At 52.2% G+C, this 26,063-nt stretch overlaps 1 protein-coding gene across 1 annotated transcript in view; it reads left to right on the top strand.

Moving 5' to 3' along the window:
• The window catches only part of AGPAT5 (1-acylglycerol-3-phosphate O-acyltransferase 5), a 34,895-nt gene extending 10,392 nt beyond the window's left edge, over window positions 1-24,503 (top strand). The window contains exons 3-8 of the mRNA XM_016219164.2: window positions 3,541-3,656; window positions 7,889-7,978; window positions 12,301-12,391; window positions 16,703-16,864; window positions 20,410-20,533; window positions 22,611-24,503. Coding sequence (XP_016074650.2) covers window positions 3,541-3,656; window positions 7,889-7,978; window positions 12,301-12,391; window positions 16,703-16,864; window positions 20,410-20,533; window positions 22,611-22,836 — 809 coding nt within the window. The 3' untranslated portion in view covers window positions 22,837-24,503. The remainder of the gene's footprint in view (window positions 1-3,540; window positions 3,657-7,888; window positions 7,979-12,300; window positions 12,392-16,702; window positions 16,865-20,409; window positions 20,534-22,610) is intronic.
• Window positions 24,504-26,063: the final 1,560 nt, after the last annotated feature.

The following is a 26,063-nucleotide window of genomic DNA, read 5'->3' on the forward strand; positions in this document are numbered from 1 at the left end:
CAGCCGCCCGGCCTTGGCGCTTGCACGCGGGCCTCTGTGCGCATCACTAGAGTGAGGACTTCTGGAGGGCGTATGGAGGAAAACAGATTTCTTTCCTTACGCTCACCTGAGCATGTTTTTTCCATTGCTTTTCAGAGAGAGTGGGGGGGGCGTTGACTGGCTGCCTCCCACACGGGCCTCGACCGGGGCCGGGATCGAGCCAGCAGCCGAGGTTCGTGCCCTTGCCTGGAATCAAGCCCGGGACCCTTCAGTTCTCGGGCCAGTGCTCCGACCGCTGAGCCACACCGGCCGGGGCTGAAGAAAACAGATTTTTAAACTTCTCCTTGTGTTTGGAACTGGAAGGTGAATGGGAACCACGAGCTGCACAGCCGCCCACAGCGGCCTGGAGAGGTTGCACTTCTCGGAGCAGAGCGCCCGCCCAGCCCCGGCCCAGCCCTCACCCTCCTCTAAGGCTGCCTTCCTGGGACCAGGCCGCACCGCCAGGCCGTTCGGTCTGAGCAGGATACTTCTTAAACGCCTTTTAAAAACCCATAACTTAGGAATAAAGCTGGGTAGTGATTCTAAGTTACTTTAGACTTGCGGGGTGGGGCAGAAGTAGGTTTACAGTTGTAAGTACACGAAACACAGTTTATTATTAATTATTGTATTATTTTCCATACAAACAACTATATAAACCTATTTTTGCCCCACCCTGTGTGACAGAAGAGCTGGAGCCTTTTCCCATAAAAAAACAAGGGTCCCCATAAAAATGTGCATGTAGTTTTAGGTTCCGGAGGCCCCTCCGGCATATCCATGGACTTGGGTCACTGGCCTGTGTGTCAAGTGCCCCTTTCAAACTCTGCGGAGATATCAGGAGTCACGCCGAGGAGCTAGGAACGCGAGGAGCAGGACGGTCCCTGGAGGACCGCTGCCCACGCGGACTCTGGGTCACCTGCCCGGCCAGCCAGAGCGCAGGAGCCTCTGCTCAGCCTGGCCTTTCGAAAGACTGGGATCTTAATGGGCTCTCCCCTCCCTCGTCTTCACTTGAGGTGTCTGTGCTGTCTCCGTGTCTAGTCCGTTACCTTATTTCTCCAGTCAGCACGAATGTAGTGGCTGTAACTCCTTCCTCCTTGCCTCTTTAACTCTGCTTTGGACTCTACTTAGCTCACTAGTCTCAGGAAACGCTCCCTTTCCTCGGTTTGGGTGACGTTTTTCTTCACTGACAACACGTATGGGGAGAGGATTGTCATGAAAAGGCTTGGGCTTCGGGCTCAGAGACCCTGGCGTGTGATAGCCGCAAACTGCGTGACCGCTGAGCCTGAGATACCGGGAAGGGGCGAGGGACACCTGCTGACCCGGGTTTCGGGCGTTTGCACGGCTGGCTCGCGGTCTCTCGGGGCGCCTGGCTCGTGGGGACGTTCACAGCAGGAGTGGTGGTGATGATGGTGATGAAGACGACAGCTGCTGAGGCACAGTGCTGGGTGCCTGCCGGGCAAGCGCAAGCGCCCCCGTGAACCCTCCCAAGTTCAGGGGAACAGTGGCCCTGCTTTGGCTGGGCCGCCGCGGAAGGAGCCCGCATGGCAGCCTTTCTTGCGCGTCTGAACTGCACTGTGCCCGACGCGGTGTAAATGCCCCGTGAAGATGACTTACCTCTTGGCTCTGTCTAGGGTCTCCACCTGAAACCTCGTTGAGGATAAATGGAAAAAGTGAAAAGGGTGTTTGAGGAGCAAAAATTGATGGCGCAGCCCCGGCCGGTGGCTCGGCTGAGCGTCATTCCTGCACCAGAGGGTCCTGGGTTCGATTTTCGGTCAGTGCACATACCTGGGGAGCACGTTCAGTCCTGGTCGGGCGTGTGCGGAAGGCAACCGATTGAGGCTTCTCTCTCTCACCAGTGTCTCTCCCTCTCCCATCTTCTCTAAAAAATCAAAACATACGTTCGAGTGAGGATTGATTTAAAAAAATTTGATGGCACAAAGCTTGTGTCTTGTGACTATTTAAGTTCTTAAATTTTTCCACTAAAATCTTTCAAAAGATTTAGGGCAGGGCCCAGGACGGTTTGTTTCAAACATGACATATGTTTAAAATTTTACACTTTCTCTCAAAAGTGTTTGGAAGGTGCATCCTGGACCATCCCATGACCATGCAGGTTTCAATATAAAATGCATCCTAAGAATTCCCCCAGACTCTGAAAACCGTCGTTGCAGGGAAAGAGGCCGCGTCTTTACCTGGAGTGTCCTGGCTGCGTGTCAGCCGGAGACGTGCACTCAGGCCTCACCCCACTCTGGTGGTTCACATCCGGCTCCAGTGTTTGGTTTCCAAGATGCGATTAGAGAGAAAGACGTTCTCAGTGACTGTGGCTGATGTGAATCGGAGGGAAGCGGAGAGGAGGCGACAGGGACAGCTCCCTGGCTAGGTGTTCCCCGCAGACAGTGCCGGGGTCATTGACTGCAGGCGGGTCTCGGCATCCTCACTGTTTAATATGTTGAATTATATATATAATAATTGGAATTCTTAAGTCATCGTGGGAGAGTTAATTTGCAGATGATAAAAAGATTAAAAAGAGAACTTATGACAGTTGAAACACTGTTTCCAAAAGGACAACGTTTAGCGCTTCAGTCGGCTGCTCTCCGGGCTCTTCTGTCCCGGATGGCGCGTTGCCTGCAGGCCCCACAGCCGAGGGCTAGTCGGCCTGTAATTATGGAAACCCCCCTTGGTTACAGCTTTAAGTTCCTTCGTAGATGCTAGAGAAGGGTCCCTTGCATTTGGTTTTATCATTTTCACTCTTCTCAGGAGGTAGGGAAGTCTGCAGCCACTTAGGGTCGGCAAGACCTTTGCCACTTGCCCCGTGTCATTCATTTCCTCTCGGTTGGTTACCGGCCTCTGCGCACTGCGCCGGGTCCTGTTTCTTGCCCAGGGCGAGTCCCTGTTCAAAATGCCTCTGAAAGATCAATTAACAATTCTTTCTGCAAGTTTTTGTTGGTACAGACTCACCCGTGCCTCCTCATTTTTCCTCCAGGGCCCGTTCGTGGCACCGCGCCTGTTAACTAGGGATCCTGGCCGCCTGGGCCACGCCCTTTGGTGTCACGCGTCTGCCGGGCGCGATGAAAGCCGTGCGGCTCTCCTAACCCAGCGCTGTGTCCCCAGACCCTTGGTACAGTGTCCCTGCCTTTTGCTGAACATACTGGTGTATTCAGAATACTTGACTGTAGCGGGCAGTGCCGTGTGCCCGTTACCCTGCTGCCGCTTTGCCAGGTTTCTAAGCTCAGAGTTGGAGGCGGCCCCTGGCCCTGCCTCTGCACTGCCCCGGCGCTTGGTAGCCTGTGCATTTTGCTCACAAAATAAAAGCCTTTCAAGAAATGTAAAACAAAACAACCCTAAACTACAAAAACAAATTTAAAAACACAGAATTTATATTTTTTAAATGTCTCGTGTTAATTTAAAGTAGTTTTAAAGTTCTGATCGTAACGTTCTCCGGGCATAGTCCTCACGCTGTGAGGAGCCGCTCGCCGCTGGGGGGCTGGCAGGCGGCGGCCGGGGGCCCTAACCCGCTCTGTCTTGCAGTGGACTGGATCATCGCCGACATGCTGGCCATCCGGCAGGGCGCCCTCGGGCACGTGCGCTACGTGCTGAAGGACGGGTTGAAGTGGCTTCCGCTGTATGGGTGTTACTTCTCTCAGGTAACGGCTTTTACGTGCTTTTTAAAAAATATATATGTAGCTTATAAAAAGTTTAGATTTCAAATTGAACATACACTTAATATAAATGCACAGGTCGGGGGTGGTTATTTTTATGAGTTTAATAGCTTTTTCTAAATTGAAACAATTTTATTTTGGGTTTCTAATGGTATATATTTCTATACTTATCTGAATACCTAGATAGTTAAATTAAGTCACAAAAATACAAATGTACAAAAATCAAACAAATAGGAAAATTTAATGGCATAGAATTTGATAAACAATTACCTTCAGAAGCTAATAATGAAAGTAATTATGGACTGTAGGCTATAAGAAAGTAGTTTTATATGTAAAGTACTTAGCAGGAGTGCCAAGTACATAATAAATATTCAATATATATTATTTTCCAAAATGCCCTTTAACATTGCGTGGTAACTGCCCGGCCGTGTGGCTCAGTGGTTAAGCATCAGCCCATGAACCAGGAGATCACAGTTCGATTCCCGGTCAGGGCACAGGCCCGGGTTGTGGGCTCGATGCCCAGTGAGGGGCGTGCAGGAGGCAGCCAATCAGTGACTCTCATCATTGATGTTTCTCTCTCCCTTCCTCTCTCTGAAATCAATTTAAGATAAAAATTACATAGTAACCTTCAGGTCATGAAACTCTGTATAACAGGGTTTTGTTTTAATATTCAGAAGGGTTTGGGGGCAGGGGTGTGTGGGAAATAACTGTACCTTACTCAATTTCGCAGTTAATTTTTTGGTGTTTTAATGTTTTTATTTTTTTATTTTAGAGAGAGAGAGAGAAACAGCGACTTGTTGTTCCACTTGTTTACGCATCATTGGTTGATTCTTGTATGTGCCCTGACTGGGGGGTCAAACCCGCAACCTTGGTATATTGGGGTGACACTCTGAACAACTGAGCTGCCTGACCAGGTCTGCAGTTAACTTTAAACTGTGAAAACCGTCCGTATTTAGAAAGGGATTGCTAGCATTTTCCTATGTCTTTTCTGAATAAATTATCTGATACTTAATTTTTTAAGTATAAAGTATAAAATTTGTATGGCAGGCATGCTTGTTCATAAGACTTTAATAGTAGGTTAAAGAAGAAAAGCTAACGTTACAGTTGGAGCTGTGAAAACAGGTAGATTGGAAAGCAGCCGCCCTGACCTCGGGTGCGGCCCGGCCCGCGTGCGGCGTGTTGCAGTCGGGCCTCCCCCACTCTCACTTCCTCTCCCCTCATCTCTGGTGCTTTAAAGGAAGGTCGGATTCTTACATATTTTGATGAAAAGTATTTTACGCTGCTGGGTGCATATAAAAAAATGAAATAGATTGCCAAGAGGTGGACTTGATGCCAGGAAGTGAATTTTTCCTTTAAAAGGACTTGTTTTTCACAATTTGTATGAAGCAGAAATAATGCTACTCACAAATACTTACTTACAAGCAAAATATGAGGAAACAAACTTTCACATTTTGGATTTCCTGTAATTATTATAAATACTAAATATTTCATATGTATAGAAAAATACTATTAATATGATATAAATATCTAGAAAACTAAATGTTTCCGAACTGCCAGCTTGGGGACGTTGCAGTTTAACTTCAGAATAGGGAACAGAGTTCAGTTTGCCTCACGCTGGCCCTCCCCCCCCCAGGCAGTGGCAGGCGCCCTGGGAGTCTTACTGTTGTGTTAATTTTTTTTGAAAGTGCAGTCGAGAGCTTTTGCTAATCTGAGCCTGTGAAGATAACGGGATGTTTATTATTTCTTCTTCATTTTCTTAAACATGAAAGTCACCATTATACTTCATTAATATTAAAAACAGAGTATTTTGGACTTCATTGGTCCTTCCTATAAAATGATGAACAGACCTCTAAAGTTTAAATGGTTTTATGGCAAATACAACCCCTTGATAATCGCGGCCAGTTGAGGAAGGCTCAGAGTTTAAACTCAGCACAGGAAGGACCTGTGGTGTGTGTGAGACCTGCCTGAGTTGCAGGAGCAGGAGTCCCGGAGGTAACGGTTTTTGGAGGGAGGAATATTTAGAGGTAGATTCTGCTTTGGAACGCCGACGCAGCAGAAGGCGGGCGCCTTCGAGAATAAAGACACTTTGCACCTGAAGTTCCCAGTCTCCATTTCCATTAACTAGGATCCTTTCTCTCTCAGCCCAAGACAGGCTCGGTTCTCCAAAAAAAAAAAAATTGCAGTTTTATGAAATAGTTGAAGACCAGCTTTAAACATTCAGAGCCCCTAGAAGGATGCTTAACTTGGGGGGTTGGCAGGATTCTGACCGTGTCAGGAGTGTGCAAAGAGTAAGCTGGGGGTCTTGGATGCTTTTTTTAGAACATAAAAGTCCCCTGATCCACCTTAGAAGTGTTTCAGTCTGTCCATTTTACCAGCTTCAGATCAAACTAAACATCTTAGGTTCATTCTCCAGATTCCTAAAATCCTAAAGCTGATTGGGCTTCAGCCAGGGTTGCTTTGTAGCCTGATTTGTGCCTTACTGGCCGCAAAGTGTGACATCCAGGGCCTGCGAATTTTACCTGTTTTGGCTGAGCAGACTCGCCCGCTCCCTTCCCTGGAGAGCGGCTGGAGCCGGTGGGCCTGTCACCGCCTCCGCCTCCTGGGGCCTGGGCTGAACTCTGACGGAGGTGCCGCGACTGCCTGCGGCCACGGACACGCCGGGTTGGCTTCTCCTGCCTGAGTATGGCCAGGCCCCTCGCCTGCCCAACACTGTGCTTTCCGGCTGCGTCGCGTCCCAGCCCCCTTGCCTGTCGTCAGGGTCCACCTGACCCCCCGTCGCCCGCCTTCCTGTCCCCGAGCTGCTCTCCCCGCGTCCTCCTCGGGCTGTCCCCTCAGCCGCCCGTCGGTGTCCTGGAGGCGAGTGGAGACGTCACCATGAAGCCCCCCTGCGCCGGCCAGTTACACGCCCTCCTCCTCCCGCGCCTCCTCGGGTTTGTCTTCACTGGGACACTTGCCAGATTCTCTCTGGTCATGCTTGTGTCACGTGTCACTTCCCCTCTGCTCAGTGAGTCTGCGAGAGAACGGTGCCTGGTCTGCACTCCAGCACCTTGCAGATGCTTTTGAATTAAAATAGGCTTTGATAAGTGAGCTGAGTGACGGGAGAGGTGCGGCGTGGAGGGTAGGCCTGCTGTCCCGGGAGCCGGGGAAGTGTACGCGGCCGTGGGCGCCTCCCGTGGCCTTCACTCTCGCGGGACTCTCAGCGCCCTGTGTCCTGGAAAACAGCGGCTCGCGTTCTGCGGGCCCTCGGCGCTGCTCTGCACCCGAGGCCAGTGTGTGGGCCGAGCCGCGGCCTCGGCGGTGGAGGCCCTGCTTCCCCGCTTCTCTGCAGTTTGGAGGAGGTGCTGTGACGGAGCGAATCCCAGGCTGCCTGAGCTCTGCGGCTGCCACACGGATGCCACAGCGGGCGCCTGGAGGCAGGAGTGCCATCAGGGTGCTGGCGCGTCCGTCTCCTTGAGGCCTCGCCCACCTCCCCCGCGTCTTCACCTCATTAGGGCACCCGCCTGTCGGGTTAGGGCCACATTTAACCTGCGTTTCTTCCCTGGAGGTCCCGTCTCCAAAGACCATCAGGCTGCAGGTTGGGACTTCAGCCTAAGAATTCAGGGGAACACAGTTCAGTCCACAACAGTGGGTTAGTTTTTAACAACCCTAAAGATCATAAATGTTCAAATTTTAAGGACACTTTGAAGTGATTTTATAATTTTTGAAAAAATTGAGAACTAAGATCCATCTGTGATTGACTTTTTTATTTTAAAAATGTATTTTTAAGAAAGCATTTTTAAAAATATGTTTCGTTGATTTTTTTTTTTAGAGGTGAAGGAAGGGAGAGGGAAAGAGAGACCGATGAGAGAGAAACGTCCATCGGTCGCCTTCCGCATGATCGGGGAGACGTGGGCATGTGCCCTGACCGGGACTCAGACCAGCCGCCTCTCTGTGGGGGACGGTGCTCCAGCCGACTGAGCCACACCAGCCGGGCAGGAAAGAAGCATGTTTACTTTAACTGCCAACCGAGCTGAATGTTCACGCACTTTCCAGGGCAATGTGCAGTTTTATTTGAATTACGTTGCAACATAGTGAAGTTGTCAGCGAATGTTCTTTAGGTGGAAATATTTGAATGTAGTAAACAGTTTAATTCCTAAAATGTCGATTTGCTCCTCAGTCTTTGGGGGTAGAGCGTTTCTGGCAGGTGTTCTGATGATGATGTTTCTGCTGTTCGGCAGCATGGAGGGATCTACGTCAAGAGGAGCGCCCGGTTTAAGGAGGAGGAAATTCAGAGGAAGCTGCTGAGCTACGTGAGCGCGGGGACCCCGGTAAGGCCGCGCCCTGCCCCCCAACCTGCCCCCCAACCTGCCCCGCCAACCGGCTCGCTCCTGGGGTCAAGGACGCAGTTAGAATTTAAGAACTGCTTTGAAAGTGTGTTAGCCCGTGTGTGATGAGTGATTCAGAGTTTTGTGAAGGCAACAAACCCCTCCAAGTATAGGCGAGCCTTTGGGCCGTCGGCAGGTCTCCACTCGGTCTTTGCTGGAAGGGGAAGGGGGCAATGTGAGCCTTAAGGAGGTGGAACAGGAGGAGCGTCCCGGGTCTATAAATAGCCGCAGGGCCCTGTAACCCAACCTGCAGCCTGGGGCAGCTCTGCGGGGCCCTGCAGCTCAGGGTGTCCTGGAGGCAGCAGCTGCGCCGGCCTGTGTGTGGAATTCAGACTTCTCCTATCGATTGTGTTATTTGAAAAGTCAAAAATGGGAGTCATTCATCGTAAATACTACTTTATAAAACTGCTCCCCAAAAAGAATCTCAGTGTTCTCTTAGAAAGACACTAACTAATACCGCCCAACGGCCTGGCCCCTGCTGCCCTCAGGACTCCGGACCACAGTGACCAACAGGAGTGCAGTGACCAATAGGACTGCAGTGAGGACAACACTTCCTCCCCCAGGGCCCGGGGGTTAGCTCTCCTGTGGCTCAGAAACTCTCCTCCAGGCCCAGGCCCCTCCCTCCCTCCCTCCCTCCTCCCTCCCTGCCTCCCCTCCCTCCTCCCTTCCCCCCTCCCTCCCTCCTCCCTCCCCGCCTCCCTCCCTCCTCCCTCCCTCCCTTCCCCCCTCCCTCCCTCCTCCCTCCCTGCCTCCCTCCCTCCTCCCTCCCTCCTCCCTCCCTGCCTCCCTCCCTTCCCCCCTCCCTCCCTCCTCCCTCCCTGCCTCCCTCCCTCCTCCCTCCCTCCCTTCCCCCCTCCCTCCCTCCTCCCTCCCTGCCTCCCTCCCTCCTCCCTCCCTCCTCCCTCCCTGCCTCCCTCCCTTCCCCCCTCCCTCCTCCTCCTCCCTGCCTCCCTCCCTCCTCCCTCCCTCCCTCCCTCCTCCCTCCCTCCCTCCCTCCTCCCTCCCTCCTCCCTCCCTCCCCCCTCCCTCCCTTCCCACCCTCCCTCCCTCCTCCCTCCCTCCCTCCCTCCCTCCTCCCTCCCTCCCTCCCTCCTCCCTCCCTCCTCCCTCCCTCCTCCCTCCCTCCTCCCTCCCTCCCCCCTCCCTCCCTTCCCCCCTCCCTCCCTCCTCCCTCCCTCCCTCCCTCCCTTCCCCCCTCCCTCCCTCCTCCCTCCCTCCCCCCTCCCTCCCTTCCCCCCTCCCTCCCTCCTCCCTCCCTCCCTCCCTCCCTCCTCCCTCCCTGCCTCCCTCCTCCCTCCCTCCCTCCTCCTCCCTCCCTCCCTCCTCCCTCCCTCCCTCCTCCTCCCTCCCTCCCTCCTCCTCCCTCCCTCCCTCCCTCCCTCCCTCCTCCCTCCCTCCCTCCCTCCCTCCTCCCTCCCTCCTCCTCCCTCCCTCCCTCCTCCCTCCCTCCCTCCTCCTCCCTCCCTCCCTCCTCCTCCCTCCCTCCCTCCTCCTCCCTCCCTCCCTCCCTCCCTCCCTCCTCCCTCCCTCCTCCTCCCTCCCTGCCTCCCTCCCTCCCTCCCTCCCTCCCTGCCTCCCTCCCTCCCTCCCTCCCTCTTCCCTCCCTCCCTGCCTCCCTCCCTCCCTCCCTCCCTCCCTCCCTGCCTCCCTCCCTCCCTCCCTCCCTCTTCCCTCCCTCCCTGCCTCCCTCCCTCCCTCCTTCCCTCCCTGCCTCCCTCCCTCCCTCCTCCTCCCTCCCTCCTTCTTCCCTCCCTCCTCCTCCCTCCCTCCTCCCTCCCTCCCTCCCTCCCTGCCTCCCTCCCTCCCTCCCTCCCTCCTCCCTCCCTCCTCCCTCCCTCCTCCCTCCCTCCCTCCCTCCCTCCCTCCTTCCCTCCCTGCCTCCCTCCCTCCCTCCTCCTCCCTCCCTCCTTCCTCCCTCCCTCCTCCTCCCTCCCTCCTCCTCCCTCCCTCCTCCCTCCCTGCCTCCCTCCCTCCTCCCTCCCTCCCTCCTCCCTCCCTCCTCCTCCCTCCCTCCCTCCCTCCCTCCCTCCCTCCCTGCCTCCCTCCCTGCCTCCCTCCCTGCCTCCCTCCCTCCCACCCCCTCTCCACTTCCCTCTCTCCTGTCTCCCTTCCCTCTCCAGGGCTCCTGGGTGGCAGCCAGAGCTCATGTTTGAGGACGAATTCTCCACAGTCAACTGACCAAGTGCCCTGACAGTCAAGTTTTTATTTACAAACATTCTCTAGTTGTTTTACGTTAAGGTTGCCTTGTAACCTCAGCTCTCTGAACGGTTCGGTTTGCAGATAGTGCAGTGTTTTGCTGGTGTTCTGCGGCTGGGAGCAATATTCTTTTATCATTCTATATCCTAAGTGAAAGCCGCCTCCTATATTTGTTAATAAATTTAAAAGCTTGTAATAATTTTGGATTTACAAAAACCAGATGTAAAAGCCGCCTATGGAAAGAGAAAATATTTGCAAACGACGTATCCTGTAAGGTGTTAATTTCCAAAATATATGGGAGACTCATGCAGCTGATTAGCAAGAAAACAAATCACCCAGAAATGAGCAGAGGACTTGAATAAACATTCTCCAAAGAAGCCATACGAGGGGCCCGCAGGCACATGAAAGGTGCTCTCTGTACATCACTCGTCACCAGGGGAATGCAGTCACCACAGCAGAGGTCACCTCATACCTGGTAGAAAGGCCATTGTCCGAAAGTCAAAACATAGCAAATGTCGGTGGGGGTGTGGAGAAAAGGGAGCCCTTAGGTACGGTTGGTGGGAATACACATCGGCGTAGTCACTGTGGAAACAGTGGAGGGACCGCAGAGGAGTAGAACTAGAGCTGCCCTGTGATCCAGCAAGTCTGCTTCTGAGTGTGTGTCCAAGATACATATGTAGGTACCTGCTGTCCTGAGGGGACGTCTGCACCCCTGTGTCGGTGGCAGCAATAGTCACAGCAGCTAGGACACGGGCGCGACCTGAGTCCATCAGTAGGCAAGCGGAGAAAGGAAATACGGTGCGTGTCCATGCAGAGGGGGATATTTTCAGCCTCGAGAGAAGGACACCCTGTCCTTTGTGACAAGGTGGCATTGGGAGTGTTTTCTTTGTGGACGTGCTGCGGGTGAGCGTGCCAGGTCACGGCCGGCCGCAGGGGGGCGGTGCAGGGCCGCCGGGCTCGCTGTATGCGCACACCGGGGGACCACCCGCGCAGGCCAGGCCATGAGCTTGCCCGTCACCTGGGAAGTCTGAGCGTCTGTCTCCCTGCCTGTCCGTCCCAAGGCGATCACCGGCCTGCTGCCTGTGGCTGTCGGTTAGACAGTGGGATCCCACAGCTTGTGCTCGTTTCGGGGGAGTGGGTCCGGCTCTTCCACTGAGCATGAGATTCGTCCACATGATTGTGTGGATCAGTGTTTTTGTTTCTTTTCACTCCCAAGTAGCGTGTCACCCTGTGGACGTACTGCCGCTGGTCCGTTCGGGGCGACTGAACGTGTCGCTTAAGCTGCACCTGTGACGCCCTGTCCTCTCCGTGTGGGTGTCCTGAAGAACCGTTTTTATTCTCTCTAATTCACTGATTTTTCTCTCATAATTTCTGTTTCTGCGTCCTATTTTTTAATTATGTGCCAAGCTCAAGGCTGTGAGACTTTCTCTTTTCTTCTGGGAGTTCACGGTGCAGCCCACAGGGAGGCTCCATCGTTAGGGTGAATTGCGCGGCGTGTGAGAGTCAGTGGAGGGCCTGCTTCGTCTGCGGCTGTGGAACATGTTGGTGTAGTTTGCGACTCGGTTCTAAAGTTAGGAATTTTTCGCAGTGCAGTTGCACTATTTCTGGCCTGACTTCCCGAGCAGGTAGGTGTACGTGCCTGGACGGGGTCACTCAGCGCCCATCAGCCTGGATCTGCTTCATCTACAAGGGTCTAAAATGTGCCCCTTTTTAAAAGTCACTTTGCAGAACTTGGTGGGGGGAGCTCTTTTATTAATTAATGGAGGCTTCCTATGAGTCAGCATTTCTTGGCCAAATTTCCATGTAGTGACTATTAACAGGTGGTAAGAAATGCTAGGCCCCTAATGACCGGCCTGCCAGTGAACATAGGCGCGTCTGAAGTGTGGTCTGTGTTAAGTTGGACTTATTTGACATCTGCCTTCGGGTGGTTCTGCTTGGATGAAGGTTGGATGTAAACGAATGTACATTTTCCCACCGGGAATCCCTCCCTTTGCATTAGTAGGGTTGACGTTGGTAAGTGAACAGCAAAGCTCATACCCCACGAACCGCACTCTCTTCATGCTTCACAGATGTACCTTGTGATTTTCCCAGAGGGAACGCGATATAACCCCGAGCTGACCAAAGTCATTTCAGCCAGCCAGACCTTTGCTGCTCGAGAAGGTGAGTAAATGTTTGCCTGCTTTTGAAAAAAACATTTTTAAAGATAAGGACCTTTCCAATTTTTCTTCCTAGAGAAGATATTTATGTTTTACAACAATTAGAATGAATGAACATGTTTTTTGCCTTGAGTGGAGGGAGGTTCAGTGACATGATGCTCATAGAAAGCGATTGGAGGCCGACTGCATTCGTTGTTCTGTGTCATTTAAATAAGGGACGTGAGCCTCAAGGATTTTGGTATCTTTAGGTGTCCTGGAGCCAGCTCCTTGTAACACCAAGGGATGCCTGGAGCTGTCATGGGGTCAGAAGTTACACGGGAATTTTGACTGTGGGGGGAGCTGGCACCCCAACCCCTGTTGTCCAAGGGTTAACTGTGTGTGTGCTCCTATGTAAATATTGGCATATTTTTGTCAGTTGGGTAAAACAAATTTTATATGCAAAGAGATTTATTCACTGTGTCATGTTTACTCAGAATCATAATTTTAATCCAAGTTTTAGGCCCTGCATAGTCACCTCAGACTAGGTGGCTTGACCAGCAGGGTTTTCTCAGCCCTGGAGCCCGGGAGTCTGAGGTCCAGGTGTCTCATGACCGGAGGTTTGTGGTGAGAACCTTCCAGCCTGCGGAGGCCTGCCCCCCCGCCGTGTCCTCACACAGCCTTTCTCGGGCTCACACAGACTCCGCTTGTGTCTTCCTCTTTTTATAAGAACACAAGCCCTGTTGGATTAGGGCCCCACCGTATGACCTCATTGAATCTTAATTACCTCCTTAAAGGCCCCGTCTCCAAATGCACTCACCCTGGGCGTAGGGCTCCAAAATGAGCTGTGGGGAGGGGCGGAGAGAGACTTCAGTCCATAGCAGGGCTTTAGATTATTTTTCTGTATGTAATGATATTTAATACTAATATTTTTTAATTCATCACTTTAAAATCAATTTAAGGTGGACCTTTACCTTTTGTTGTTTAATCTCATTAACTGAGATGGCTGTTTATATGCCTAAGAATTACTTATTTTTAAAAATCCGCAGCAATTTTTTAATGTGTTTTGAAGCAAGTACTTTTAAGTAATTCTTAAGATAGTGTAATAGTGATATATATTCTAGCTTTTTAGTCTAATAGAAATCTAGTCACCTATAATTGATCAATTATTGGTGTGTTGTTTTTCTGAGTTGTACATCTTTCTCAAAGTGACCAAAGGGGGAAGAAAAGTTTGTCTTGTGGATATAATTTGTAACCTCTCACTGTTCTGTCTTTAAATTCTATAACTGGGACACTATTGCTGTCTATCAGAAGTCTGTTTTCTTGCGACTGTCAAGGTGATTATTCCTACCAGACACGAGGGGGATTGGTACTTGAGCAGGTATCTAGAAAAAGTGTTTCCTGTTTTCCTTCCTTTTCAGCCACAACCAAATGAGGTTAAATGAAAACAAAAGACCTTGTTTCTCCATCTGTTAACTGTTCTTCAGGAAAGCGGAAACTACTAGCACTTGTTAGTCTGATATGTTTTGCTTCTAAACATAGTTAACTTTGCTCCTAAAGTATCTTCATTTGATTCTGACGTAAAAAGCAGACCTTTTAATTGAGGTGTTTAAAACCTGATGCTTGTGACTGTGCCGGGCACCACCCTCAGGTCTGTGGACAGCGGTCCAGGCTGGCTCACGAGCTGTGAGGCGTATCTGACGTCTGTCTTAACCCTAAATAGTTCAAGGCTCTGCTTTTTGCTATTTCCTAAAAGTATTTTTCTTAAAAAAATATTAGGCACAAAATATGTTGATTCAGTATTAGGGTTGTTATTTAAGATATGTTTGTGTTATAGTATCATGAATTCTTAATATTGTTTACTTCAAAGATTGTCCTATTAATTATCTCTAAATTCCCTTTTTCCTTGAAACTAAATGTTAGTCATTCTTTTAAAAAAGACTGTTCCCCCTGGCTGGTGTCACTCAGTGGTTAGAGTGTCAGCCGAGCACAAAGGGTCGTGGGTTAGAGTCCCGGCCCCCGCCCTGGTTTGGGCGTGTGTGGGAGGGAGCCTCGATGTGATGTCTCTCTCACACCGACGTTTCTCTCTCTCCCTCGCCCCCCCTCCCTTCCACTCTCTCTGAAAAGCAATGGAAAAATACCCTCAGGTGAAGATTAACACACAAAAAAATAAAAATAAAGACTTCACATTACCAAATAAATTAGGATTTTCTTTAACTACAATCTCTCCAGGACAACACTAAAGATTTTGAGAGATCTGAAGTCTAGGTAGAGTCTTCTTGAAACTGGCTGTGGTCAGGTGAGCCAGGTCTGCACTGAAGGCTGCTCCCTGGGCAGCAGTAAGTCAGGGGACGGAGCGTTTTGTCCTCCGAAAGGCTGCCATGGAGCTTGTCGCTTAAGAAGACAGTGGTGAGACGTTCAGGAGAGGCCGGCGTAGTGTCCAGCGAATGGTGTCGGTGCGTGAAGGTGAGGACGCGGCGTGGGTGTGTAATGTCATGTACTTTATAGTATAGTCGTTTGCAGGGGAAATGACGCAGCGTGCCGGGTAAGTGGTCTTTCTGTCGTTCTCTGGGGCGTTGGTTTCGTGACGGGCCTGATCCTTTTACCTAAACCCAGCAGAGCCCGGCCTGCCCTCCGCTCCTGGCCCCGGGCAGTGCCTGCTTTGCCCGCGGCTGGGCAGCGGTCGCTGTTCGTGTGGTCAGGTGTCTGCTCGTCTTGGCTGCCGTTGGTAGAGTGTGGAGAGTGCCGCCTGCTCTCAGCGAGGCCGCAGATCCGCCTCGTGGGCCTCGGTTGCTAATGGTTCCTACTGAATTGCACAGCGTGATTCTCTGGAACCCCGCACTTAAGGCTGGGTGAACGCGCACGGCGCTGCGCCCCTGCAACCAGGCCAGCGCAGTACGAGAAGCCGGGGCGCTCCAGCAGCAGAGGAAGCGTCAGCTGACTTAACTGACACACGGACGTTTCCCAGCCCCGCGCGCTCTGCAGACCTTGTCAGAAGCTGGCGAGGGAGCTAAGCGCCTCTGCCGGGGACGGGCGGGCGTGTGCTGTGGGAATCTCCGCTGTTCCCACACGCTCTGCATTTCAGAAATTCTTCTCGGAGGATCCCAGCGTGCTGGGACTGTTCCTCCTGGTGCGGCTGGTTTTCCCCGGAGAGCGCGGCAGGAACTCCAAGTCGGGCTGCTTTTCTGGTCCGTGTTGGAGGCGCTTCCGAGGGCTGCTCTTCTCCGTGACGCTGTTGGTCAGTGTCCTAACCCAGGAGGAGCGGCTGTCGGAAACAGGAGGGTGGGACACCTGCTTAGCCTGGCGGGACCCTGATGGGCATGCGGTTATTGAATTGCAGTATCCTCTCAAAGGTTTTTGAAAAGAAGCTTTTAAAAGCTGTATACACACAACTATGTCAAATATACCCAAGAGAATAAAGTCCTGTGTTAATACAAGACCCCACTGCTCTCCTGCAGCGCCGTGTGCAGCTTGAGTCTGCAGCAGAGCAGCCTTCGTGTAGCCACGGGGCGGGAACGACCCCGACGTCTCGCGGGCAGTGGGCCGTCGCAGTGAGTGCGGCTCGGCCTAGAGAGGGCGAGGCAGTGACGGGCCGCGGGGGGGGGGGCTCACGGGTGTTACCCGCGTGACGGACGCCAGCCACGGAAGTGCACACGCTGCAGGTCCCGTCTCTGGGAAATGCTCGTATCAGACAGAGCTGGAGACGGAAAGGAGGGGCGTGGGCGCGGGGCCGGGCGCGCAGTGTCGCCGGGGCCCCGGGGGTGGCGGCTGAGGAAGCGGGCTGGGTTTCGCCTTGGTGATGGCCGCACAGCTCTCTGAGGTGCTGACCACCCCTGGATTGTCCGCTTTAACATGGCGGGTGCTGTGGTGAGTCAGCTCTCAGGTTTAGAAAGCGTAGCCAGAATCGGATGCTGAGGCTGCCTGGTGTGCCGGGCCAGTGTTCCCCCCGCCCCCGCTCCCGGGGGCAGGCGGGTAACTGCTTGACTGGACGTGGAACTGACGGAGTCCGGGGCTTGGAGTCAGAAACTGTCAGGCGGTGTCACGGGTCTCGGGTGACCGAGGCGGAGGGGCTGCCACCGGTGCTGTGCTGGGGGGCAGGTCACGGCCACGGGCTCCGCGACCGTGAGGCCAGTCTTCCAGCGGCTTTCCGCAGCGTCTCGTGCGGCTGGTTGTGATTTAGGTGGAGCCACCAGAGAGGACTCTCTGCCCTCGGGCCCGTAGGTCTGGGGGACGGCCTAGTGTCCTCTGTCTGTCTGGAGGTGTCTGGAAGCAGCGCCCAGTCCCCCGAGGGGTTGTGACTGAGCTGTGGCCACACTGAGTCGACCGACCTCTTTTGCAGGCTTGCCGGTGTTGAAACACGTGCTGACACCCAGGGTGAAGGCCACCCACGTCGCCTTCACTTCCATGAAGAGTTACCTGGATGCAGTTTATGACGTCACGGTGGCTTTCGAAGGGACCGTAGACGACAAGGGGCAGCGGAAGGAAGCACCGTCCATGGTTGGTGAGTGTTCTGACCAAGTCTGTGTATCACGAATGTGTAATTCATTCTTAAAACAGCCCCGGGGCTCTGCCTCATTGCATTTACCTGGTACGTTTTCTGAGTATTATGTGTTTTTCGAGTATGTTTTATTCGTCTGCGACGGTCTAATGTCGTCAGTCCTGCGAAGCTTGGTATTTCTTGGTTGCCATCTTAGTCCTTCAGACTTGCCCATGATCATTAACTCAGCCTCTTTCTGCCAGAAGTTCACTATAAAAGCGGACGCTCCATAAATGAGGAAGGATGTGGGGGGTGGGGAGGGACGCCAGCCTCACTGGGGGGATGCCAGCCTTGCGATGCCCAGGTGTGCACTGGTAGCCCTGGTTCATCCTCATGATATGCATCTAACATTTATGAATTTAGTGTCACTGATGAGAGGAAGGACGGTTATTGTGACCCTTTCCTCAAGCTGCTGGGTCTTCAGGACCTTGAGCTGTTGCCGATGTGTGTCAGTTACAACAGGAAGAAAATAGAATTTTATGTGAGCAGAATATTTTAGCTAAACAGACCCAAGGTGCGCTTGATTGTTAGGGAGATTTATACGCGGAGTAGGCAGGCCAGGCAGTGGGGGTCACCACCCCTCTCTCAGAGTGTCCACTGGAGCCGAGGCAGGGTCAGAGCTCAGGTCGCCGTCCCTTTCTCAGTGTCCACTGGAGCTGAGCTGGGACAGCGTGGACCTGCACTGTCCTTGGCACTGTCTGAAGTGGCCTCAGCTGCTCGTCAGTCCTCTTTCGGTGGGATCCCCTGAAAGCCGATGACCGTGTCTGTTCAAAAGGCGTTGGGAGCAGCAGGGGGTCCCCAGAGACGGTGGAGGCACCAGGGCTGTGGGGTGTAAAAGTTGGTCACTGTGGGGTCGGTAAAATCTGAGCAGTTACCCCTATGGTCACTCTTACAATTGCCTTCGACAGAGTACAGGGGAAGTGGGAAGCTGAGGTTTTTCCATTTTAAATGGGATTTTTGGAATATATTATACATCAAACATTTGTAAAATGAAAACTATAGAAAGTATGCAGTGAAACGGCTTTCTGTGCGCGTGTCCCCGTGTCCACCTGTCCCCACCCCCTTCCCAGAGGTAACCACTTTCCTTAATTTCTTGTGGATAGTAGATGCCCATTTAAGTGTATAATCTGACTCTCTGGCCCCTTCTTATGAGAAAGGCAACAAAAAACGAATCTTCCTTTTAACCATCGAAGGAGTCACTGACCTGTTCTCACATTTGAAAGCATACTTGCATTTAGTTCAACAACATTGTCATTGGTTTATCAAACATTGTTTAAAAAGTATGATTAAACGTGTTTTTGCTGATTATGGAAACCAAGAATTATTCCCGTAGTAACCTTTGTGAACTGCTGCTTTCCTTCTGTCGCCTGCGAGGGCGTGAGACCTCGGTAGCTGGGCGGTGTCCGCAGGATAAATACCCACCTCCTCCCAAAAGGTGCCCCCAGGGGCCTGGTGCCCTCGGTGGGGCTGCCCCTCCGCACCTCCAGCGCCTTGGGGGGCCACTGCAGGCTGTGGGGGTGAGTCCGTCTCCCACACAGTCTGACCTACAGAGCTGGGCGCCAGCGCCCTGGGCCTTCTCCTGCCTTAGCGCTCCAGGCCCGCGCTCCAGGCCCACGCTGTGCCCTGGCTCCCTCTGCAGCCAGGACAAGTGTCCGGAGAAACCTGGTTCCGAGCCCAGCCCCCCGCTGCCGAGCTCTCCTGTGCTTTGCTTAGAGTCTTCATTACAAGCCTTACACACCGTGCCTGTGTTTGAAAAGGTGGCTTTCTTCTCACACGCCGAAGTCACGTAGATAATAAAATACATCGTTTCAATCAATTAAAGATAATTTCTGTAAGGAAAAATACGCCAGAGTGAAACCAGAGGACTGAGGGCAGGCTGGGAAAATACTGCGACTCAGGTCGCAGAGGAAGGCAAGTGCCCTTGATGTGTTGGGTGCTCACACCTGCAGGTTGGCCAGGAAGGTGACCTGTGTCCACAGCTCTGGAAAATGGCACAGGCTAAGAGCAGGCAGATCACAGGAAAGTGTTCACCCTCACGCATAATGAGAAAAGCGCCAGTTAAAGGTGACAGTGAGGCACCGTTCTCTTTCTGTCAGATTGGCAACAATCCCAGTAACAGGCCCAGCTCCTCACAGCGGCCCACACACCGCAGGTACCGAGACGCCGACACTGCCCAGGGCCCACGCGGGCCGAAACCCGGGCCGCCCGACTCCCCGTCGCGCTCTGAGCCCATGCACAGCCCTGCTTCTAACAGGGCCTCCTAAGCAGTTCTTTGATTAGTTAAATGAAAGATAGAACTTGAGGAAAATTAAGTCCAAAATATTGAAACGTAAATCTTCCCTATTGTAGTATTTTTGGATGTTTATCATCAAGGCCACTTTACTTCTAAAAGTATATAAAAAATAAGATCATTTTTTATGAGAGAAGTGCTGCGTGGTACTAGGGGGACACCAGAAATGCACAGCACCTGCGGAGATGCTGACTGAGCATGGGGGGGTCAGAAGTCGGAGCCTTCTTTAAGGGTCAGCTGGAAGCCTCCCCAGCTGTGGAGGAGTCACCCCTTATCAGAGCCATCTCTGAACACGTCGCCACCGGAGATGAAAGGCCTCAGCCTCCTCCTGCTGCCCACCTGGGAACACAGTCTCCTCTGAAAGCTCTTAGGAAGGTTGCCCTGTTCCCCAGGGAACTTAAATACGTTACTACCTCACCTCTCCCCAGAGAGCCACCTACAGAAGGGAGGCCCGGCTCTGAGGTCTTTCTTATCTTGGAATGAATGCCGGCCTGGTTCCTGGGCCCCCCCAGCTGAAAAGGGAGTGTCTGCTTCTTTCAGATTCGGATTGACTTAGGAATTGTGGTCGTGTGAGGGCTGGAGCTCTCCCATACCCAGGGGCTACAGCCGGATGGGATCGGGAGAGCAGAGCCAGCACTCCCGGAGAGGGAGTGGGACCTGTCCCCAGGCCTTTTCTGCCCTGCAGCAGGCATGAGTGACAGCAGGCTCATGCGCAGGTCAGGGACCAGGGACCAAAGGGATTAAGTGCCCAGATGTGCCCCTTGTTTTGCCCTAGTGAACCAGGTACACGCACCCCGTCTCCACCTGTGTGGGAGCAGCAGTGACCTTGTGACGAGTGATATGCTTGGGAATGGGGGACTGATGAGTGGTCTCGGGAAGGTGACTGGTGGGTTTGATGGTGCCGGCCTTTGGGGGTCCCGTCAGAGGCTGGGACGTCGTAGCAGGTCCAGCTCCCTTCCAGGCCGCACAAGGAAAGGATGTCTCACGAAAGCACCGGTCTTGGCGCACCTTAGGGTGCAGGCAGCCGCGGTCGCCGTGGAAACTAACACGCTCTCCCCTTCAGCTGGAAACCCCAACTCCACTTATAATCTATGACTTTTTGTTTTTGCTAAGGAACCTGTACTTTATTTTTAAACTTTTTTTTGCCTCATTTTCATTGTTTATTTTATATAATCATGAATCCTAAAATAAAAAACGAAATATTTTTGTTTTTTATTAGAATTTCTCTGCAAAGAATGTCCAAAAATCCACATCCACTTTGCTCGCATAAATAAAGAAGATGTCCCGGAGGAAAGAGGGTGCATGAGGAGGTGGCTTCACGAGCGTTTTGAGATCAAAGATAAGTGAGTAACAGCAGGTCAGCTCTGCGAACGCGGGCTTCCAGTGCCCTGAGCATCCGAAACGGGTGGGGTTCCATTATCTTGAGAGTGGTTTTCATGAAGCCGAGTCCGGTCCTGCCCCACGGGTACCCGCTCCTGTTTTAACCTTTACTGCTCCGCGTCTCTCTAAGAGGACTTGTCATGGCGGCCGCCCGTCTTCATTACAGACTTTCCAGAGCAGTGCTCTGTGGTGAGATGTAGCTTTTAGTAGAAAAGGACACGGCCCCGTGAGAGGCCCCAGATCTGCCGTCCAGCTCGAGGGCGCGGCGGGATTGTTGGGGAGCCAGCTGTCCCGCCCGCGGCGAGGGAGGAGGCCTGGGGACAGGCTGTGTCTGAAGCACGTGGAGACGATGCGGGCATTCTGTGGAAAGGAGGGAGGGGCAGGTGGCATTCTCCCGGCCCACGTGTCTTTCTGGTGTTCGTATTTTGGGGCCTGAACAGTTTCTGGGATCGGCCTTGTGTTTGGCCATGCGGTTGATGTGGAGCAGACTGGAGTGTGGAGCGTGGCGGGAGGCCCTGTGAGGAGGCGCAGGTGTGTTTGGGCACCTCTGGGGTGAGCCTGGCCTAGAGGTCCGCCAGGGAGCGCGGGCCGCTGATTAAAGACAGGTCTTGAAGCCGCAGGTGACAGGAGAGGACATTAGTATCTGATTCACACACATTCTAAAGGTAGGAATTCACAGTTTTCTTTTTAGGCAGCTAGGAAGTGGGTCTCGGGTTTCGATGTGACTTTTGGAAGCTGATTTTCTTGGTAAAAACTTCAAGACGTGTTGTGTTTGCTGCTCACTCTGCTCTCGGGGGCGGTTTGGTCCTTCCTGACATGTGTCTTGTTTTTTGGAAATATATTTTAAACATCTACACTTTTATCTTCTTTTTGAAAAGATGGACCTTCCATTAGTTATAGGATGTGCCATTTATAAAGGCCACATTGACGCCCGACCGGGCGTGGCTCAGCGGTTGAGCATCGACCTAGGATGCAGGCGATCAGGGTTCGGTTCCCGGTCAGGGCACATGCCCGGGTCGCGGGCTCGATCAATGACTGTCTCATCATTGATGTTTCTATTTCTCTCTCTCCCTCTCCTTTCCTCTCTCTGAAATCAACAAAGATATATTTAAAATATATATATATGTGTGTGTGTATATATATGTATATACACACACATATATATAAAGGCCACATTGAAAAGTATGTTTTTTTCAGGACTTTAAAAATCCTTTCAAAATTATGTTTATGTTCAGAATTTCTACCCAAGTGTTTTATTTTCCTGAGAGGCCCCTTCTCGGGAGCCTGCTCCTCTGCCTCCTTTCCTTGCTGCTTTACAGTAAAATGTCTCCCAGTTAGTGCTCCTGGGCTGGCTACCAACAGAGTGACTGAAGTGTGCTAAACCCAGTGTGCAAAACTCAGTACGTTCAGAAACCAGTAGCCAAATGTCTGTATTTCACTGACTCTCAGTTGTACACAACGTGAATTATTAAACCACCATTCAGTGCCACACACTGTCAAGGGAGACGTTTAAAAAGTAAGATCTGTGTGTTTTGACATGAAAATCTGTTCTCAGGAAGAAAGCCTGAACAGTACGTTTACCGTTTTCCCTTGGGGCCAGTTTCGTAACTCCCTGGAACAGGAGGCGCCATGTGTGTTGTGAGCACTGCTGCTCTGCCCTGTGACTTTGGGGGAGTGGGGGCTGCGGGGGGGTGAAGGCAGGAAGGCAGAGAGAAAGCCAGAGGGCTCATCACCCCGTGCGAGTCAGGGCCTGGAAGGCTTTAAAGACCTGAAGTTTATAAAACAAAATCATCCCCATAAAATGACTTGGATCCATGGCGTATAGTGCAGTTTATATACACTGCTCATCGGGCACATGAAAGGTACTTTAAAAGTCTAGACACTGCAGTTAAACCAGCCCCCTGGGTGGCCCCATGTTCATCTTCATTTCCCAGGGACCTGTAACTTCCAGCACATAACAGGTGCCCAACAGGTATTCGTTGGATTAAAGCACTGAAACGACTAAAACTGAAACGCAGAACTTTCTCCGTCTGGCCGCAGGCTGCTCATAGAATTCTACGACTCCCTGGACCCGGGCCGGAGAAGCCGGTTTCCTGGGAACAGTGTTAATTCTAAACTCAGCCTCAAGAAGACGCTGCCGTCGCTGCTGATCCTGAGCGCCCTGACCGCCGGCCTGCTGGTGACCGAGGCCGGCCGGAGGCTCTACCTGAAGACCTGGGTCTACGGCACCGTGGTTGGCTGCCTGTGGGTCAGCATCAAGGCCTGAGGCGCCCCGGGCAGCGGGCTGTGCTCGCGGATGGCGATGGCGCCCGTTCCGCCAGATTGCCTCCCGAATTAACGAGAAGTGTAAATAAAGCCTTGTTGATTGAACTTCGGATAAAATAGAATTTCTGACTAAAGCTGGCCTGCAGGCGGCCTGGGCGCACTCACCCCGTCTCACGTCAGTGCCCGAGCCCCCGAGGGGGCGCTGCCCAGCCTGCCTGTGAGCCGGGGGCCTGGGCGCGTCAGTGCTGCGGGGCTTGTCGCTGTCTGCCGTTCAGGGCCTGTGCTCGCACATTTCACTGTTCCTTATTTTCTATTTTTGACAACCTCGCTGCTCCCGGCTCTTACCACTAAAGTATTGAGTGTCTTGCAGCTATGGAATGTTTTCTTCTTGCGCAATTTCTCCAGGTCGGTGAGAGAAAGTGTATTTAAGTATCGAGGGGAGAGAAAGGAAGGGCCAGGCCCCCCTGGGGGGGATCCGCTCTGGTGAGCACCTGCTGTCTGAGCTGACTGCACTCTATTTGCAAAATGATCCACGTTTCTAATATTTATTGAAACAGCTTAATTTGCACACCCCGTACTCTGTACGGAAGACTAATGTGTAAAGTGGGAGAATTCAGTGAGTTGAAACTGTGGCCGGGGGGCCTTGTGCGAGACCTGACACTGCCCAGCCCTCCGAGGGTAAAGCTGAGCTCCCCGAACCTCGCACCCTCTGTGCCATACGCACCCGAAAACCTTAGGTTTCCTTTTACTTTTTTATATAAAAGTGATCTTTGTGTACCTTTGCTGGACCTGGGTCCCCCGACATTGAGGTGATGGGAGCCTTCAGATGTCTGCGGATTCACTAGCGTGTGCCTTTCTCCTGTCACTCTGGGGTTTAGCAAAATGTTTACTCCCGAGATCATTTTTATATCACGTGGTCGATCTTCACCGTGCCCGTCTCTGTGGCGGCCATGGGGTGCTCCAGGGCTTGCACGGTGGGCTCGCAGGAGAGGGGTGTGGCGTGGTGTCTGTCCGCTGGGGAACTACTACAGCCCTGGTGGGGGAGCTCACTGGCTGCGCAAGACTGTGCGTCTGTCTCATGCCAGGAAATTCACTCTCCTCGAGCCGCGAAATCCAGATGTGACCCACCGGGTCCATGCGGATTCAGGTGCCCCCATGCGTGTAACGGGGGTGCGCAGTTCACCTGTACCACAAGGGCTGCGTCTCAGGTACCAAATCCCACAAACGTCAGTGTGTCCTGTGGAGACTTTTCTGCAGTGTGATCTGCTCCATTTCTGTGTTACTGGTTAGACTTGATTGCCTGCCAGTCCTTTACGGTAACAGCCCTGTGCCTGCTGGTGGGCTTTGTCCTGAATTGCGTCACTGCTCCAGCTGACGCACACCAGCTGACCCGTGACGGACAGACCAAAGTCAGTGACTAAGGGAGCCTCTGGGTAACTGGGTCTCGAGCCAGAGAGCGAGCCAGTTAGAGCAGCAGCACCGCTGAAGAGCCGGGCAGGAGGAATCAGTCTGTCAGCGTGTATGTGTACACACACTCAGACACACATTCATGTACACACTCAGACACACATTCATGTCCACACAGACACACATTCATGTCCACACTCAGACACACATTCATGTACACACTCATAGACACATTCATGTCCACACTCAGACACACATTCATGTACACACTCAGACACACATTCATGTACACACTCATAGACACATTCATGTCCACATACTCAGACACACATTCATATACACTCACACATTCATGTACACACATTCATGTACACACTCATACAGACACACATTCATGTACACACTTATAGACACATATTCACAGACATACATTCACGGACACATTCATAGACACATTCATGTACACACACATTCATGTACACACACTCATAGATGCACATTCACAGACACACATGCACATGCACACAGTCCCACGGAAACCACTGGCCTGGTCATGGATGGGGGAGGGGGGAGGGTTGGTCAGTAAAACTTTTGAAAAGTGCTCTCATACCAAACTGCAGTTTTCTCTCATCTGTAAAGTGAAATTTAGATCAATAACATGTTTTTGTTACATGGTTTTTCTAAAGTCCTAAAGTTAGACCCTGTTTCTAGTTAGAGCAAAATAACTGTAAGTTGTATAACTTACTTTGAATATAATGGTTATGCTCTAAGTTTAAATTTTAAGAAGCAATACCATTAGAATTCTACTGATCGTAACTGATTTTAAGAAGGCAAAGTGAACTGCTTAAGATCCCTTGAAAAATCATGTTTTTTATGACTCTACTTATATGCTTCTCACAAAGGGTCTATAAATATTTGGTTAAAAAATTTGTATCAGAATATTTGGAAAATTAGAAGCTTCTTTTTAATGTGTGTTGATGACTTGAGTTGTTATTTTCTAAAATTAAGAGTCCCACCTCTACTTGTAAACCTTTTCACATAATATCATTTAGCTTTTGTTTGTGTTGTTTTTACAGCTCAGTTGTTACTCAGTTTTTCTTTGTAAGAGCGCCACCGATGTGCATGCTTTTGTGTTCTTCAGAGAAGGGTGCGTTTGGGTGAAAGTAAAAGAAAAAATAAAATCTTTCACTGTCTCTCATGTCTGTGCTCTTTAATGTTTTATGACCCCAGAATTCCCCAACAGTCTTCTATCACACGAAACAGGCATTCTGGCTGGCCCTGCATTCTATACTTTTTTAAAGTATTGAGCAAGTTGGGGAAAAAAGACAAGAAAACACTCAAACTTGTGAAGCAGTGTATTAGTTTGGTTCTGTAAACTCACCTGTATCTTTTATAAGACATGTGGCAGCTGCGAATGGCTTGAGAGTTCTTCAGCGGTTGGGCTGTGCCCCCGACATGCCTGAGGCTGCAGTGGGCAGGCGGGTGGGCCGGGAGCCCACCCCGCTCGCCCTGCTCCTCCCGGCGCCCGCACCCCCCCCCCCCCCCCCCGCGCCCGCCCCGCTCCTCCCGGCGCCCGCCCCCCTGGCCCTGGCGCCCGCCCCTTTCCAAGCACTCGGTGCTCAGCGGTGTCACCGCCCGTGTCCTGACCTTTCTGTGCCTGAAGGTGGCAAGGGCGCCTCGCCCAGGAACCCCGCCTCCCGCTGGGTGGCTGCGCTACCTGAGGCCCCGCCAGGCCGGTGCCTTGCCTTGTCAGTTGACTCAAATCCTTGGTCCACGTGCCCGTACGTGGGCTCTGTGATACACTAGCAATTACATCCTCTG

Source organism: Miniopterus natalensis, chromosome 2 (genome assembly GCF_054644295.1).
Source record: "Miniopterus natalensis isolate mMinNat1 chromosome 2, mMinNat1.hap1, whole genome shotgun sequence".
NCBI classification, from domain to species: domain Eukaryota; kingdom Metazoa; phylum Chordata; class Mammalia; order Chiroptera; family Miniopteridae; genus Miniopterus; species Miniopterus natalensis.